The sequence below is a fragment of the Stegostoma tigrinum genome, chromosome 6, assembly GCF_030684315.1.
Source record: "Stegostoma tigrinum isolate sSteTig4 chromosome 6, sSteTig4.hap1, whole genome shotgun sequence".
NCBI classification, from domain to species: Eukaryota; Metazoa; Chordata; class Chondrichthyes; order Orectolobiformes; family Stegostomatidae; genus Stegostoma; species Stegostoma tigrinum.
The window spans coordinates 43,853,638-43,872,350 of record NC_081359.1 but is presented as its reverse complement, the minus strand read 5'-3'; the positions used below and the strand labels follow the sequence as shown (position 1 = coordinate 43,872,350).

Sequence of the window (18,713 nt, the reverse complement as noted above, 5' to 3'; positions counted from 1 at the left end):
GCCACTCACTGTTGGGCTGACCCATCACTATAGACATATATAAACAGTCACTCACAAATTGACCCTTTATTCTATAATTAGAAAATGTCTCTGAATGACTGAACTTAAGCGTAAAGTTGATCAGAGGGACGATAACCAACAATTTGTCCTGGATCACCCATGATGATGCGATGGTCAAGAAGGCCCAACAAAGCTTCTTCTTCTACCAGAGACTAAGGAAATCCAGCATATCCACAAGGGCCCTCAATAACGTTTACAGGTTCGCCACAAAGCATTCTATCTAGGTGCAACACAGCTTGGTACAGCAACTACCGAGCCCAGGACTGTACGAAACTACAGTAAGTTGTGAACACAGCCCAGACCATCAGGCAAGCCAAACTCTCATCCATTGGTTCCATCTACACTTCTTGTTGCCATGGAAAAGCGGCCAACATCATCAAAGACCACTCCCATCCTGCTTATAATTTCTTCCAAACTCTCCTGTCAGATAGAAGATACAAAAGCTTAAACAAACGTACCAACAGCTTCTTCCTTGCTGTTACTAGACTGCTGAATGGACCTTCCAAATCTCAAATCTAATGCTGATCTTGCTTTAGTACACCTCCTGTGCAACTGTAACTTTGTATACCTCGCTCTATTCACCCAGTGATCTGTATGTCCTTGTATATTATGATTTGCCTATACGGCATACAAAGCCTTTCACTGTTCTTAGGTACATGCGACAACAATAAATCAACTGAAACATTGTACCCCAATTTACCTGACTTTCAAACCAAGGTTAATAGAAAGGATGGACCAAGATTGTTATGTATTAGAAGTAACAAGATTACCTATAGGTAAACAGATATAAACCATTGGTATATGACATTACAAAGTAAAACTTTATTCCCCTTATGAACACCCCTTTAAACAATTACAGACAAACACATAATGAAAATAGATTATTAGCAGAGGTAGAAAGTCAGTGTAGTGGTCTTTGCTTGCTGGTTCCAACGTTGATATGTATTTTTTGGCTGGCTGGAACCCTTATTATTCAAATATCTTTCACTAAGTTGTTGGGAGAAGTACAGAGAGTAGCTGATTCATTTGGAAATGTCTCTGATTTATCAATTCAGAAATTACAGCTTACAGCAATTCTGCAGGAAGAGTCCTTCTTTAAGTTTAACCTGGGTTTTTACTGCAGAGAACAGGCAGCTTCTGGCAGGGAGAACATCTGCTTACTTCTGTTTTATAAATCAACTTCCTGTTATCAACAGGAGTTGTATCATAACACACCACTGGCTCAGATTGTCTGTCACCTGAACTTCAAATACTGTTTGTTCAGACAGTTGTTTACAATGTCTGCCATGGGTATCAGGTTACCTGCTTTCAAAGCTGCAGAATTTCAAACAATGGTTTTTCAAACCATTCTTTCTCATTTCATTTCCTAGTTTTTGAAAGCATGAAAATAAAAATATTTGGTCCTAACAGTGTCATAGATTGACAGTTTATGTATTTGTAGACTGATGATTAGTCACTTACTGAGTGACCATTTCTACAATCATAATTAATAGGTGTGCAGTCAGTCAGTTATTTATATAGAAGACCATCAAGGAAAAAGACCATGATGGGAGTTATATACAGGTCAGGATGCGGGGCAAAAAGTAAATCAAAAGATAGCAAAGCCATATTAGAAAGGTTGGTAATGGGTCCCAAAAGAAGGAATGCATGGAATATGTATGAGGTGAGTTTATTTGGAGCAGCTTGTGGTAGAACCCACTAGGAACAGTCAGTTCTGGATTTGGTGATGTATAATGAGACAGACTTGATTGGGGAGCTTAAGGTGAAGGAACCCCAAGGGGACAGTGACCATAATATGATAGAATTCATCCTGTAGTTTGAGAGAGGAACTGGAATCAGATGTAACAGTATTACATAGATAAGCTGCAGAGCTGGGCTGAGAGGTGGCAAATGGAGTTTAATGCAGACAAGTGTGAGGTGATGCACTTTGGTAGGAGTAACCGGAAGGCAAAGTACTGGGCTAATGGTAATATTCTTAGTGGTGTAGATGAGCAGAGAGATCTCGGTGTCCATCTACACAGATCCTTGAAAGTTGCCACCCAGGTTGACAGGGCTGTTAAGAAGGCATACAGTGTTTTAGCTTTTATCAATAGAGGGATCGAGTTCCGGAGCCAAGAGGTCATGGTGAAGCTGTACAAAACTCTGGTGCGGCCGCACTTAGAGTATTGCGTACAGTTCTGGTCACCGCATTATAAGAAGGATGTGGAAGCTTTGTAAAGGGTGCAGAGGAGATTTACTAGGATGTTGCCTGGTATGGAGGGAAGGTCTTCCGAGGAAAGGCTGAGGGACTTGAGGCTGTTTTCATTAGAGAGAAGAAGGTTGAGAGGTGACTTAATTGAGACATATAAAATAATCAGAGGGTTAGATAGGGTGGATAGGGAGAGCCTTTTTCCCAGGATGGTGGTGGCAAGCACGAGGGGGCATAGCTTTAAATTGAGGGGTGAAAGATATAGGACAGATATCAGAGGTAGTTTCTTTACTCAGAGAGTAGTAAGGGAATGGAATGCTTTGCCTGCAATGGTAGTAGATTCACCAACTTTAGGTACATTTAAGTCGTCATTGGATAAGCATATGGACGTACATGGAATAGTGTAGGTTAGATGGGCTTGAGATCAGTATGACAGGTCGGCACCACATTGAAGGCCGAAGGCCTGTACTGTGCTGTAATGTTCTATGTTCTATAACTAAGGCTTTTAATCCCAGGCAACAACCAGGTGAATATCCTCTGCACCTTGTACGGTTTAATCACATCCTTCTGATAGTGTGGCAAAATAGAATTGCACAACGTTTTCCACCTAAGGCTTAACCAATGTTTAATAAAACAGTAATAAGATTTCCTTGCTCCTATGTTCTACATTCCAGCTAACGAAGGCAAGCATCCAATATGATTTTCTTCATCACCCTGTCTACATGTGCTGACACCTTCAATGATCTGTGGATATGTTCACAAAAGTCCCTTTGTTTTTCAGTCCGACCTTAGACCATTCATTGCGTATATCTTTCCCTTATCAGACCTTCCAAAAATGCATTAAATTTGCACTTACTAATTGATCATTACCAGAATGTAGTCTCTGACCATCCCCTTCAATATCAATAACAACACTAATTTTCCTGTCATCTAACTTACTAATTATAAATTCTACATTCACGTCCAAGTTGTCCATGCACATGTACATAACAATCAGCCAGAATTCCAGCACTAATCTCCATAGTACACAGTTGGTGACAGGCTTCCAATCACAAAAACAACTCTCCAGTATAACATATAACGAAATGTAGAGCTGGATGAACACAGCAGGCCAAGCCAAATTTTCTGATGAAGGGTCAAGGCCCGAAACGTCAGCATTTGTGCTCCTAAGATGCTGCTTGACCTGCTGTGTTCATCCAGCTCCACACTTCGTTATCTCTGATTCTCCAGCATCTGCAGTTCCCATTATCCATGATAATTTGATATTAGTCTGTCCTTGTATCTCAGTAGTGACTTGCAGATTATATGGGTTTCTCTTTGTGTTTACCTCCCCTTCACTGTTAATGTCGCTGTCATCCTCCATTATGTACACCACCTGACACACTTGCTCTTTCTTACCTTTGCTGTGATGACATTGCTCCAACATGTTCATGTGACATAAACCACTTTTTCATCCTGTGACCAGCAGTACATATCACTTCACTAACCCTCTCAACTACTCTGTATAGGCCATTGGATTGCACTTTCAGAGATTCACTCAGAAAATTTATTTTCCCTGAAAACACATCGTAACTTGCCTGAAATGATCTTCTGCAGATTCTTTCAATTTTACTTGTGAAGTCTGTAAATATGCTACTTTACATGCTCCTGTGAGTTGAGAAACAGAAGGACAGAATCCAACACTGAGGATTTGACTTTCCCCTGAATACCTTCTCCCTAGCAAACTTCAATGGAACTCTTATCTTACAATCATAGACCAATTCAAATGGACTAAACCCAGCAGAAGGATTTAAGAAATATCTGAAATTAAATAGGAAGAAATCTAACACTTTGTTCCAATCCTGTAGGTATTTGTGACAGTACATCTTAAATCAGTTTCTTGTGACTCTAACAGATCTCTCTAAAGTTTCCTGTGTTTACAGATGATATGCAGTAGACTAGAACTTTTTAAAATCTAAATTGTTGATTATGTACTAAAATATTTATTTATGATGAAAGGATTTCTAACTTACCTTCCTTAAACTTGCACAAGTCAGTGAAAGTCGTGGCCATCTTGAGTCAGACCAAGATTTTACAGTGAGAAACTGTGTTTTCTTTTGCATTTTTACAAAATTATAATAATATTTTCTTAGTTTTGTAAGCAAACAATATCATTTTACTTTGGTCTATTGCCTGATAGTGAGGACAACAGACACTGTTTTAAAAGGGAAGAATGCACAAGGACTTGTTTTGAAAAAACAAGAGAACCTGACTGATGCAAATGAAAAAAATGTCACTTTTTGGGGACATTGAGTCTATTATGGGTTCAGGAGGGCTAAGCATTGTAATAACTTTCTGATTGGTCAAGTGCAACTTAAAACTGTGAAGGGAATGAAAACATAAAAGCAAGGAACCCTGTTGGAGCTGGCTATAACAATCTGTCTCTCCCTTTCTCATAGAATCCCTACAGTGCTGGAACAGGCCCTTTGACGCAAGAGGTCGACATAAACCGTCAGAGCATCCCACACATACCCATTCCTCTGTAATCCACCTAATCTACACATCCCTGAACACTATGGGCAATTTAGCATGTCCAATCCACCAAGCCTGCACATCTTTGGACTGCAGGAGGAAACTGCAGCACCAAGAATAAACCCATGCAGATATGAGGAGAATGTGCAAACTCCACACAGACAGTCACCCAAGGGTGGAATCGAACCCAGGTCCCTGGCACTGTGTGGCAGTACTGTGAACTACTGAGCCACCTTTCTCTGGAAAGTTGCCGTCTCAATTTTCTTTTGATGAAGCAGAAAAACTGTTGTCAGAGATACTGAAAGAAATCATTCTAAACAAAAGAGAAAGGACAGACAACACTGTGGCACATTCAAACTTATCTCCAACTCCCACAATGTTTGTGATTTTGTAGATCAGTCGTGATCCGATTAAATGACGGAGCAGGGTAATAGGGCTGAATGACTAACTCCTGTTGCTATTTCTTACGATCTTATCTCGGGCAGCAGCAATTTAATTCTACCATTCTCATTACTGAACAATGATTTGTTTCATTACACAAATCCTACACTTCAAAATAGTGAAGAGTTTCCAGTTGAGAGTATTCTCCTCTACTTTTTTCCACTAGCTATTCCAAAGTTACTTAAAAATAACATTGCTGACCAAGTGCTTTCCTGTGTAGCCTCTAAGAAATACCAGAGAAGCACTCAATGGATATCATTGCTATGTTCCACTCCACACCTTGATGTTTGGTTTTCAGTGTTAGCCCTATGTTAGCAATCGATTTAGAATTAAATATGATCCAGAATATGCTAAGGTTTTAAAACAAACTTAAATGAAATAACAAAAGAGGAAGAGGGAATCTTTTAATGTTCAGTTCACTTTTCTGACAGAAATGTTGTCCTTGAATTGTTTTACTCTGTCACTGTCTGATGACAAAGGTCTGGGAGACTCCATGCTACTATTATCCACTCTCCTGAGCAGCCCATTCACTAATCTCAGCACACCATTTTCTAGAATTATGATCTAAAATCCATTGACGCTTACAAATGCTTCGAAAACGATTAACCTCAGGCTTCTTTTCCAAGTTGTTTGCTATTCTGGCACACATCTCCACGTAGCATTTCTTCTTCTTAATGTCTGAAGCACTACCCCATGAATCCAGCCCTCTTAGGAGCAATGTAAACCGTGCCACAAAGTGGACACTGACATTATCGTCCTCCACTGACAGCAACGCTATACTGATGGGCTATACAGAATAGTGGAAGAATATATGTGCCTTACTAAGACTCCTCTTGTTTTTGAAACATTAATACATCAGACAATCAGGCTGAAATGGGTCAATAATACTCATTTGCGTACCTGGCTTTTGTTGGGAAGTTCTGACTAAAGTCACGCATTAACTTCAAAGCATCATAAACAGGGGCAGAGAGAATGCGAGCTGCTGCTTGGAAACTTAGATCTAGAAAAAGAGCAAAAATCAGTGCAGAATATTATTTGCAATTTCTACCTATTAAAAAGAAATTCTGTAGGTTAGGTCCAGCTGGTAACTCTATTGGAGAAAACATCTGTATGAAAAGAGTTATCCTGTTTGCATTTAAAATACACGGAAATGGAAACATTAAAATTAACGACAAAGAAATATTTGTTCTTTCGTAAGAGACACGGGAGTCAATATCCAGTGGTTCATTCACATATTAAGATCATCCAAGGCGCCCAAGATTGGAGCTTGCACTGAAATGCTTGATAAAGGTGATGAAGTGCAAATACGAAAGGACTGCTAAGAGGCTTAATATAAGGCCCTCTTGTGGCACAGATGTAGTGTCCCTACACCTGAATCAAGAGACTCAGGTTTAAGTCCCAACGATTCCAGAGGGCTTTAATAATATCACTGAAAAGGTGATTAAGAAAACAGGTTAAAGAAAAATCAAAATAAAGGACTGAATTTGAAGCTGATTGCACATAGAACACTCAAAGAATAATTAACAGTCATGCATGGAATCTTGGGACTTAGTATATTGTATGTGCTCTAACCACTATCACCTTGTTGAAATGGTTCGCGACTGGGAGGTGCGGGAAATGAGGGAAACACGGCCGTGGGCATTCTTGACCACTTGAACCCACCGACTCCCACAGCTATCTAGAATACACCACCTCCCGCCGATCTTCCTGCAAAAATACCACCACATTCCCAATTCCTTTGCCTCTGCCACATCTGCTCCCAGGATGAGACATTCCACTCCTAGACATCTCAGATGTCCTCGTTTTTCAAGGGCCACAGCTGCCCCCTCACAGTGGTCGAGAACACCCTCGACCATGTCTCCCGCATTTCCCGCAACTCATCCCTCACAGCCTGTCCCTGCAATAACAACCAAAAAGAATCCCCCTCATCCTCACGTACCACCCCACCAACCTCCACATACAACACATCATCCTCCAACACTTCCGCCATCTGCAATCCGACCCCACCAAAGACATTTTTCCCTCCCCACCCTTGTCAGCTTTCTGGAGGGGCCGCTCTCTCCGTGACTCCCTTGTCCGCTCCACACTCCCCTCCAACCCCACCACACCCGACACTTTTCCCTGCAACCGCAGGAAGTGCTACACGTGACCCCATACCTCGCTCACCTCCTTTCCAGGCCCCAAGAAGACCTTCCACGTCAAGCAGATGTTCACCTGCACATCTGCTAATGTGGTATTCTGCATCCACTGTACCCGTTGTGGTCTCCTCTACATTTGGAAAATCAAGCGGAGGCTTGGGGGCTGCTTTGCAGAACACCTACGCTCGGCTCGCAATAAACAACTGCACCTCCCAGTCGTGAACCATTTCAACTCCTCCTGCCATTCCTCAGACAACATGTCCATCCTGGGCTTCCTGCAGGGCCACAATGATGCTATCCGAAGGTTGCAGGAACAGCAGTTCATATTCCGCTTGGGAACCTTGTAGCCCAATGGTATCAATGTGGATTTCACAAGCTTCAAAATCTGCCCTCCCTCCACCGCATCCAAAAACCAGTCCAGCTTTTCCCCGCCTCCCTAACTTGTTCTTCCTCTCATCTATCCCCTGCTCCCACCTCAAGCCGCACCCCTATTTCCTACCTACTAACCTCATCCCTCCCCCCTGACCTGACCGTCCTCCCTGGTCTGACCTACCTTCTCCCTACCTCCACACCTACACTCATCTTTACTGGCTCTAACCCCGCCCCCCCGGTCTCTTTGGCTTGTCAGTCTCCTCTGCATCTATCTTCTCCTCTAACCATCTTCTATGCGCCTCCCCAACTCCCCCTATTTATTTTAGAACCCCCTTCCCACACCCATTTCTGAAGAAGGGTCTCAGTCCGAAACATCAGCTTTCCTTCTCCTATGATACCGCTTGGCCTGCTATGTTCATCCAGCTCTACACATTGTTATTGCCTGGTGGTTTACTCCCACCATCCCCTTTGCTTGAATTGTTCCAAAAGCCAATTTACAGCAGTACAGGAAAGCCGCTAGCGATTATTAACTAGAAGAGGTCCTTGTCTTAAAAACAATTTATTGGATGGCAGTAGTCAGGTACATGTTACATTAGTTGAATATTATTACTACGACTACAGAAAGACCTGTGCTATTGGTCTTGACCCTCTGAGATCTTAAGACATTCTGACTTTCTCTACCCAAGTCTTTATGACATCATCTGATTGGATGCAGTTTACTGCGGTCTCCAACATTAACCCACTCAGGACCATCACCTTCTACAGAACTAGACCAAGCATCTTCCTTGAACAGCTAATTGGGAGTGAAGAAGGTGTTAGTCAAGAATTTATAACGCTGCTTGAATGAATACTCACAAATTTATGTTCGCTTTTTGCTGCAGCTGCAAAGAGGATATCAAAACACTTTTGGAGTCTTTTTCAAACTCATTATCTAAGTCTCACTGCGACTAACATTTATTCTGCAAATTTTCTCCCTGAAAAGAGAAGAAGCACTCTGTCTACTGGGAGTCACCATGAGAAGTCACTACCATCTTGTGGGGGTTAACCCTATGTCTGGATGAGGAATGGAAGGAGAACATGAAGCCAGGCAGAGCAATCTTGTCTGCTTCAGGAGAGAAAGTTATCAGGGCAGGATGATATCCAATTCATTGAGGTACAGGAAATCTCTTCCCCTGTAGGCTTACTCCATCATGACCTCTAATGTCAGATCTAAGATCCACTGCATTTACCAGCTTGGTTCCTGAGCCATCCAAAGTCTTGCTGTGTGCCAGCTGCTACAGCTAATACCTTTTCATAATTGTCTAATCAGCACTAGAATATTAAAGCTGCTGGCTTTGAACATTTCCAAACAAATTCAAGGTATGGCAATTAACACAAAAACCGTGTACCAAATGCAGGCATTCAAACAGGCATGTCTTACTAAGATGAAAACTGAGAGATTTATAGATATTATTATTGTTTATTGTAAATTTGGATTTCTGACTTGTGAGTTAACAACTCATGGACATTCTGTATGTCTAAAGTTAGTACTTAACTTGTCATTATTTCTGTAGCCACGATAATTTCTTTTAAACCAAATTTGTGGCCTGTTTTTAGACTGAATGCGAATTTGTGCATCACTAATGTCTTTTATTTATTTCAGATTGTTATGTGTGGGATCTTTTAAGCTCAAGGGAAAAGTCCATAACTGAGAGGAGGAGGCTTTTAATTTTCAATTTCACTTCGAGTTTGCAGGAGTATTATGAATTCCATAAGATATAGAAGCAGAATTAGGCCATTTGGCTAATTGAGTCTGTTCCATTACTCATGGCTGATATTTTTCTCAACCACCATTCTTCTGCCTTTTTCCTGTAACTCTTGATCCCCTTAGTAATCAAGAACCCATTTGCCTTAAAGGCACTCAATGATTTGATCTTCACAGCCCTCGACAGCAATGAGTTCCACAAATTCACCAACTAGCTGAAGAAATTCCTCCTACTTTCAGAAATCATACGAGACCAGGTTATAGTCTAACAGATTTATTTGATAACACAAGTTTATGGAGTCTTAGTCCTTTTTCCTCCCCATAACTTGTATTTAACTTGGCTAATCCACCTAGCCTCTACCTCCCTTGGCAATGCAAAGCAATTTAACATGGCCAATCCACCTAACCTGAACATCTTCAGACTGTGGGAGGAAACTAGAGCATCTGAAGGAAAGCCACACAGACATGGGGAGGATGTCCACACAGCCAGTCACCCAAGGCTGCAACTGAACCTCTGTGCCACCATGCTGCCTCAAAACAGCTGTCCTCTCACTCTGAGGCTGTGGTCTTGGGTCCTAGCCTCTTTTACAATTGGAAGCCTCTTCATTATCCAGCAGGCTAATGAAACAGCTGTGAGCTAACGGCCAAGCTTGGCCAGTAAGCCAACCACAGCATTCACAACCCCAGCTACAAATCTACTCAAGAACCTTAAAGATCTTCTTTTCCACTCTATCCAGGCCTCTCAATATTCTGTACATTTCAATGCAATTCCCCTTTATCCTTCTAAAATCCAGAGTACAGATCCAGAGTCCTCAACCACTCCTCATATGACAAGTCCTTGATCCACCGGATCATTCTTGTAAACACCTTCCAAGACATAAAATCATGAGGGGCATAAAAAAGATGAATGCATTTAGTCTTTTTCTCAGGGATGGGGAATTGAAGACTAGAGGGTGTAGGTTTAATGTGAGAGGGGCAAGATTTAAAAAGGACCTGAAGGACAACTTCTTCACACAGAGGGTGGTGCATCTATGGAATGGGCTGCCAGAAAAAAAGGGGTTGTGGCAATAGCAACATTTAAAGAACATTTGGATTGGTACATGGATGGAAAGGGCTTAGAAGGATATGTGGGCAATCTCCTCATTTCTATAATTCTTAATCCTGACATGCAGTCTGTCTGGTTCAGGATAATTAACCACCTTCAAATATTTCATTTTCCCAACATTTTCTTCTTAGTGATGTACACCCATCTCTGCCCCCAACTCTCCTGAATTTCTGGTATGCCACTGGTGTCTTCCACCATGAAGACTGATGGAAAGTGCCTATTCAATACCTCTGCCATTTCTTTGTTCCCTGTTATTACCACTTCTCAAGGCAGGGAAAGTTGCCCCAGCCTATTCAGCCTCTCCCTGTAGCTCAAACTCTCTAACCCTGGCAACATCCTTATAAATCTTTTCTGAACCCTTTCAAGTTTCACAATATCTTTCCTATAGGAGGGAGACCAGAACTGCAAGCAATACTCCAAAAGTGGCCTAACCTATGTCCTGTACAGCCGCAACATGGCCTCCTAACTCCTACATTCGATGCACTGACCAATAAAGGCAAGCATACCAAATGCTTTTTTCACTAACCTACCTGCGACTCCACTTTCAAGGAACTATGGACCTGCACTGTAAGATCTCTTTGTTCAGCAACACTCTCTAGGATCTTACCATTAAGTGTACAAGTCCTGCCCTGATTTGCTTTTAGTGCATTCCCATGTCCCATTGATTCTGTTGTCTTTTGTGGTGGTCTCAGCAACAATAGTCTTGTTTTTCCCTCAGATTGATATAGGTCTTCCCCATGGAGTTGGTGTGGTTCATCTCTTTTAATCTTCACTGTACCTTCCTCCCCTCCTGTCCCTGTTAATATACATCAGATTGGGATCACCCATCAAAACACTCTTGGCCAATAGCCATGGAACAGCTACCTTTTTCTCTTGCCCACCTCCATCTGAAGGTAGGTTTTCATTCCTTCTCATACTTATTATTTCTTATTTCTTATTCCTTATTCTTAAACCTTCTTATTTCTGAAAACAATACGCAGATTAATAGGGTACATTTGGCAGCAGATACATTGTTGATGCCTGTTAAATTGGCATTGTGACCTCTGTGCTCTTTGTAATTCTTCTCTTAGTTTTATGAGCTAGAATTTTGGAAACCGCTATAGTAGAAGCCAAATGAAATCTCATACAAAACAGTAAGTATTGGGAAAATTCAGCTGCATTCTAAACAGAGCACCAAGACAGTGGAGGAGCAAGTTTAAAAAGATCACAGAGAGTGCAGAAAGACTTCATTCTTACTTTTAGGGATAGAGGCAGAGATGGATGAAGCCTCTGGAATATTACTCTGTAGCAGAGAAACATACCAACAGTGACATTACAGGGAAGTCCTGAGGAGTTGACCTGGTTGTTGAACAGTTACTGTTAGGAACTGTGTTTCAAGTCAGTAATTTTGAAAGAAAGCTAACTAGCACAAGAAAAGTAAGAATTTCTAGGCACAGGAGAGGAATCCAATTTGTGACAAGGGGAGATTAATTTCTACTTTCAACAAATCTCCAGTTCATAGGAAATGGCACAAAAGTAAAGTTAAAGAAAGTACAGTTAAACTATGTTAAATGGAAAATAAGGTATGGCCAGGCAGCTTGGCCAAGCAGAACAAGGGGTTCTGTGGACACTTCACGTAGACTAGATGCACTCACATGCAGAAAGTGTCAACCACTATACAAATTGAGTTCTGAGTTTTGGAGTTTGAACCGTGGCTAGGGTCACTGATGTTCATTCACGATGCAGGGAATTATGTGGATAGGACATTGAGGGAGGTGATCACACCACAAGTTAGTGGTAGGCAGGAAGATAGGAATGGGTGACTGCCAGTGTGTTGAACAGAAACAGACAAATAGGAAAGTCCCCAGAAGTCCCACTCGCTAACTGGCTTTCCATTTTGGATGCTGACAAAGATGATGGCTCCTTGAAGCAGTGCAGCAAAATCTAAGTCTGTGGCATCTGTATATGACGGAAAGAAGATGAGTGAACAGTTGCGATAGTAGACTCTGTGGGCAAACAAATTCAGAGTTTCCTGCCTTGGCCATATCATACACCTACAGATGCGGTGAGCCATGAGAATAAACCCTCCTGGTTGTGCCCTTTCAGGATGAGGAAGGAGTCATGTGACTTTTAGTCCAATCAGGAAAGGAGTGGGTAATCTGTGCAAGACATGGAGTTGAATCAGGGAGCTAGGCATGTAAGAAATGTGTAATGTACTCTTTAAATAAATGATACTAGTTGCATTAAATCATGTTTTAAATTAACCAGGAGAGTCAAGGTTTGAAGTTATTACACCTATCATATATATCACCTTGCAGTTCTTTGTCTTTTTTAACTAGCTTTCCATTAAGGTCATCTGATTATGCACAGAAGCAGGCCCAGTAGATGCAAGTTTGGACCTCTAAATTAAGAAAGGCATGCATTTTGTTGAGAGAATCACATTTGTTAAGGATGACTATTCCAGTTCCTCTATTGGGTTTATTGATATGTATGTCTAGATGAACCTTAGATCTCACCACATTGCCAGACAATCAAGTTTCATGTGAAAATTGCACAAGTTATTCAGAGTTCCACAGGCAGGCCTTCAAGGATTCACTGTCTGCAGTGGATACAGTTTTGTGGTGAGATAGCTGCCAGTAGACTAGTTTTGACTCAGCAAATTTCTCTTTGCATTTAACAAAGGATGAAGTCACACAAAAATGGAACCAAGCTCCTAGTTTTCAAAAAGCACATTGTCAGAGAGCTTTACCATGGTGTTTATTGGTATCAATTGTCTTGCAACTGTGTTGTCAAATTATTTACACTTAAGAAAGTTTATGATGTAATCATCTTTTAAGATGGTACTGTTAGGATGTGGTCATCTACTGAAGCAATATAGGAACACAAATAGATCAAATTGAAAAATAAAAACAATTTCACACTTCAGACTAAGCACAGAGTAGGGCATGGTGTAAACAGTCATCTTATTACCAATCTATTCAATGTTATTTCATATTCCCACACGTATTTGTGTGTGTTCATGTGTCTCACTTTAAAATTATCAGGAGGTTTAGAAATGAAAACTGGCACAACCTTGAGTTAAGTACACTCTTGATTATATTAATACTATGGTCTCAATTTCGGTGTGCCATTATATTATTTCAATAGATGACCACACCATAAATTGCAACCATTGACAGCTCCAAATGCTCATCAAGTATTTAAAGTGAAATTACCATTTTAAATAATGAAATGTGAGGCTGGATGAACACAGCAGGCCAAGCAGCATCTCAGGAGCACAAAAGCTGACGTTTCGGGCCTAGACCCTTCATCAGAGAGGGGGATGGGGGGAGGGAACTGGAATAAATAGGGAGAGAGGGGGAGGCGGACCGAAGATGGAGAGTACAGAAGATAGGTGGAGAGGGTGTAGGTGGGGAGGTAGGGAGGGGATAGGTCAGTCCAGGGAAGACGGACAGGTCAAGGAGGTGGGATGAGGTTAGTAGGTAGCTGGGGGTGCGGCTTGGGGTGGGAGGAAGGGATGGGTGAGAGGAAGAACCGGTTAGGGAGGCAGAGACAGGTTGGACTGGTTTTGGGATGCAGTGGGTGGGGGGGGAAGAGCTGGGCTGGTTGTGTGGTGCAGTGGGGGGAGGGGATGAACTGGGCTGGTTGAGGGATGCAGTGGGGGAAGGGGAGATTTTGAAACTGGTGAAGTCCACATTGATACCATATGGCTGCAGGGTTCCCAGGCGGAATATGAGTTGCTGTTCCTGCAACCTTCGGGTGGCATCATTGTGGCAGTGCAGGAGGCCCATGATGGACATGTCATCAAGAGAATGGGAGGGGGAGTGGAAATGGTTTGCGACTGGGAGGTGCAGTTGTTTGTTGCGAACTGAGCGGAGGTGTTCTGCAAAGCGGTCCCCAAGCCTCCGCTTGGTTTCCCCAATGTAGAGAAAGCCGCACCGGGTACAGTGGATGCAGTATACCACATTGGCAGATGTGCAGGTGAACCTCTGCTTAATGTGGAATGTCATCTTGGGGCCTGGGATGGGGGTGAGGGAGGAGGTGTGGGGACAAGTGTAGCATTTCCTGCGGTTGCAGGGGAAGGTGCCGGGTGTGGTGGGGTTGGAGGGCAGTGTGGAGCGAACAAGGGAGTCACGGAGAGAGTGGTCTCTCCGGAAAGCAGACAGGGGTGGGGATGGAAAAATGTCTTGGGTGGTGGGGTCGGATTGTAAATGGCGGAAGTGTCGGAGGATAATGCGTTGTATTCGGAGGTTGGTAGGGTGGTGTGTGAGAACGAGGGGGATCCTCTTGGGGCGGTTGTGGCGGGGGCGGGGTGTGAGGGATGTGTCGCGGGAAATGCGGGAGACGCGGTCAAGGGCGTTCTCAATCACCGTGGGGGGGAAGTTAGAGAAAGCCGCACCGGGTACAGTGGATGCAGTACACCACATTGGCTTAGAGAAAGCCGCACCGGGTACAGTGGATGCAGTATACCACATTGGCTTAGAGAAAGCCGCAAAAGTTACCATTTTAAATGCCTGCTTTGTAAGGGATTAAAGGAAGTTACATGTTATGTATGAGTTCGTTATCATCAATGAGGATTGTTTTAAAAAAACTAAATATTTCTTTAATGCTCAATAACATTGTTCACTTAACCTCCTTCATAAAAGTGCTTCTCTTTCTTCATTTTAAATTTCTCTTTCATCATACAAGCCCTGGATTCGTTTGTCCTACCTTTCTACGTCATGGGAATACTGCTCAAATGTGTTCAAGCTCTCTCTTCTTCAACATTATGCAGTTACGTTTATCCTGCAAACCTTTGTTCCCTATTTATCTGACCCAGATTCACCGCAAGAAAGAAAGTCAGCACGCTTACACATGTTTCTATTTTTGACGAAAGGTTATCAACCCCAAATGTTCCCTCCCCACAGGTAATGCCCAAAATATTGGGTATTTCTAGCAATTTATGTTTTACTTCCATGAAACAATATGAGGCACCACTGGGCTACAAATGAAGATGAAAATATCTTGATAAGTTTGAGATATCTAGTTAATTTTACATGGATTTTACTACCACTCTAACCCTTTGAGGATTACAGCATTAGCCAATATCATGAAATAACACGCAAGATATTGTACTCCTTCAGCTTTCTGGTGAAAAGAGATGAAATCATTGAATTTTAAGTTTAATTATGAGTCACTTAATCAAGTGAAAGACTCTGTGCCTATTGGGCATTTGGCCAAGAGATGTATAAAACAATATTCTACAACTTTCCCTATAAGTTTATGATATCTTTTCATTTTTCCTTTGAATAGTATCTGAAACATTATGAAGTTGAAAAAGCAGGAAATACATTACCTTGATACAGAGATCTTACTAGTCTATTCGACACTCAAAATGAAGTCTGCGCAGTTTCAACAGCCAGTCACAAAATGATTACTGTACTACCATATACATCTGGGAATTAAAGTGCCAAATCATCGATAGCAACACTGGAGTTGTGAATATGCCCGTGTTTTTAAGTGGCTTTCACTTCCCTTTGTAAGAAAATATGTCGCATGTCAGCACTTTTCCTGTAGCTACAATCACAAAATATCCAAATTTTACACAGACTGATGTTATACCTTGAAGTTCCCACACTTTCAGTAGAGCCATGTCATTAACGCTTTCAATAAGATGTTTTCTTAATTCTTTCAGCTGACTTGTTAAATCAGGATATAGCTGCCTGTTAAAAGAATAATACAACAGTTACACAGAGGGACAGGAGGAGGGAGGGCCAAAGAGTGTGTAAGATGTTGGGCATTGGTAGAAAGAAGGCAAACTTGGGAAAGAGAAGGCTGTTGGGGAGGGAGATGCAGGATTAAGGAGGGCATTCAAATCAGTTTATAGCCAATTTCCTTCTTTCAATTGTTTCTGTTCCAATGTGCATAAGACACTTTGCAATGGAGCATAGTGAGCAGATTTTATTGTACAGCACAGCTGGTCAAAAGATCTGCACAAAAACAGATGCTTCTCAGTTCTCCAAATAACCTTGTATTCATTTTTACATCGTAATCTATCCGTACAGATATAATCGGAGATAATGGGAACAGCAGATGCTGGAGAATCCCAGATAACAAAGTGTGGAGCTGGATGAACACAGCAGGCCAAGCAGCATCTTAGGAGCACTAAAGCTGACGTTTCAGGCCTAGGCCCGAAACATCTGCTTTCCTGCTCCTAAGATGCTGCTTGGCCTGCTGTGTTCATCCAGCTCCACACTTTGTAAAGACCTGTTCTCCAATCCTTTAAAATATGCTGTTACATAATCAGTTCCATAAAACCGTTACATAATTCATTTCAAAAGTACTTCCCTCAAATAAGCTTTTCCTAACTAACTTTTCCTAAATCTTTTGTTGCGTGGTTTTATCCACAGCCTACGCCTCTGGTGTACATTTAACAAACGCTTGTGCTTATACTTATTCCAGTAGTCATCAACAATGTACGTTACACATTTATCATATAAACTATCTCAGTCACTTATTTTCTTCCACAAGTTATTTTTGTGGCTAATATTAAGATATTAAAAGCAGAAGATAAGTTTCTTTCAATAGCAACATGCTACTGTTATGCAGAAGACTGTTTTTTCAAAGAAGTATAAAATGTATTTCAGCATTAATCCTTGTTTCATCAAGTTATTTGACAAAGTCAGTTGGGATGAAAGAAGAGACAGTAGGGGATCAAATTGGACATTAACTTAGTGAAAAATCTGCTGAGTTTCTGTCTATGGCAGGGAAGGAATGGGATCAATGGTTAGGAAAAGGGGTTTGGAGGTGGGAATTGAAGACAGTGGTCTAGAATTCCTGATAGTTAATTGGAAGGCACTTCCACTCATCCAAAGCACGATGCCAGGGAAATCAACATGAATGCTAGAGAATATGCTTGGGGATTATGGATAGGAGGCCAGGACAAAAAAAAAGCTCATAAAGTATTCATTGAGTACGTTTAAGACAGGGATTGCTACTAATATGGCTTTGAGGTAGAAGATCATCCATGAACTGGAACAACAGAGCTGACTCAAGAATCTTTATGGCCTATTCCTACTGCTATATTCCTGTGTTCCAAGCAGAAATATGGAGGTTTGAATACAAAGTAAATGTGTGCAAACCTATCAATCTAGTGAACATGTGGATAAAAATACTTACATAGAACATATTGGATATTTCACTGTTTGAATAGAGGAATAGAACACAAAGTAGCAAAAGTTTTGATTAACCTGTATAAAACTGTGATTAAGTCTCAAATACAAAATTGTGCTCAGTCCTGGCAACACATATTATGAATGTGCAGCAAAGATTTATTAGCATTCTAACAAGAAATAAGGGACTTCAGCTGTGTGGAGAGATTGCAAAAGTTGGGGTGTTTTCCATTTTGTTAAGGTGACTAAAGAAAATTTGATTAAGTTTTAAAATTTTCTGAGGGATTTCAACAGAATGGATAAAGGGATAGTATCCACCAGTGAGTAGGTTAGTATCGTGTGGACAGAGATTTAAAATATTTGGCATTGAACCAGGCGGAGATAAGGAGGATTGTATTTGCACAGTGAGTTGTTACAAGCTGGAATGTATGGCCAAAAAGAGCAATGGAAACAGATGCAATAGAAACTTGCAAAGTGGTGTGAGACATACACATGAGAAAGAAAACTTTGTACTGCTGCAGCGAACGTTCAGTGGAACAGACAGCTCGTACAATCAACAGATACCGATGGGCTTAAAGACTTTCTTCTTTTTGTATGATTATGGTGACGTAGTGTAATATAGCTGATCCAGTAATTCAGAGGTCCACATTAATGCTATAGGTTCCATCCCACCATTGCAGATGGTGGAATCTAAATTTAATGAACAATCTCTGGATTTGAAAACTTGTCTCAGTGATCGTGACCAAGAAGCTGCCATTCAGGCTTGTAAGTAACTTTTATGGAAGTGAAATAACTGCACTGAGAATGGTGTCCTGTCGCCAAGTCACCCTTTTTTACTACTGCACAGTACACTGGCTATTGCCAGCCAGCTCCAAATCAGTCCTCAATGGAGCAGAATCTAATCCCCTGGTTATAATGGTCAGCAAAGGTTTTTCCAATTGGGTTGTTAACTTGGGCCAATCAAGAGCCTCATAGTTAATGAGGTCCACCCGATTCTAGTCACTACATCCTTCCAGGCCTAAGT

At 41.6% G+C, this 18,713-nt stretch overlaps 1 protein-coding gene across 1 annotated transcript in view; it reads right to left on the bottom strand.

The window, feature by feature from the left end:
* Window positions 1-18,713, bottom strand: part of LOC125453242 (UDP-glucose:glycoprotein glucosyltransferase 2) — a 177,527-nt gene that overhangs the window by 88,926 nt on the left and 69,888 nt on the right. Inside the window, exons 9-10 of the mRNA XM_059646959.1 lie at window positions 16,140-16,240; window positions 6,101-6,200 (exon numbers count right to left, since the gene is read on the bottom strand). Of these exons, the coding sequence (XP_059502942.1) occupies window positions 6,101-6,200; window positions 16,140-16,240 (201 nt within the window). The remainder of the gene's footprint in view (window positions 1-6,100; window positions 6,201-16,139; window positions 16,241-18,713) is intronic.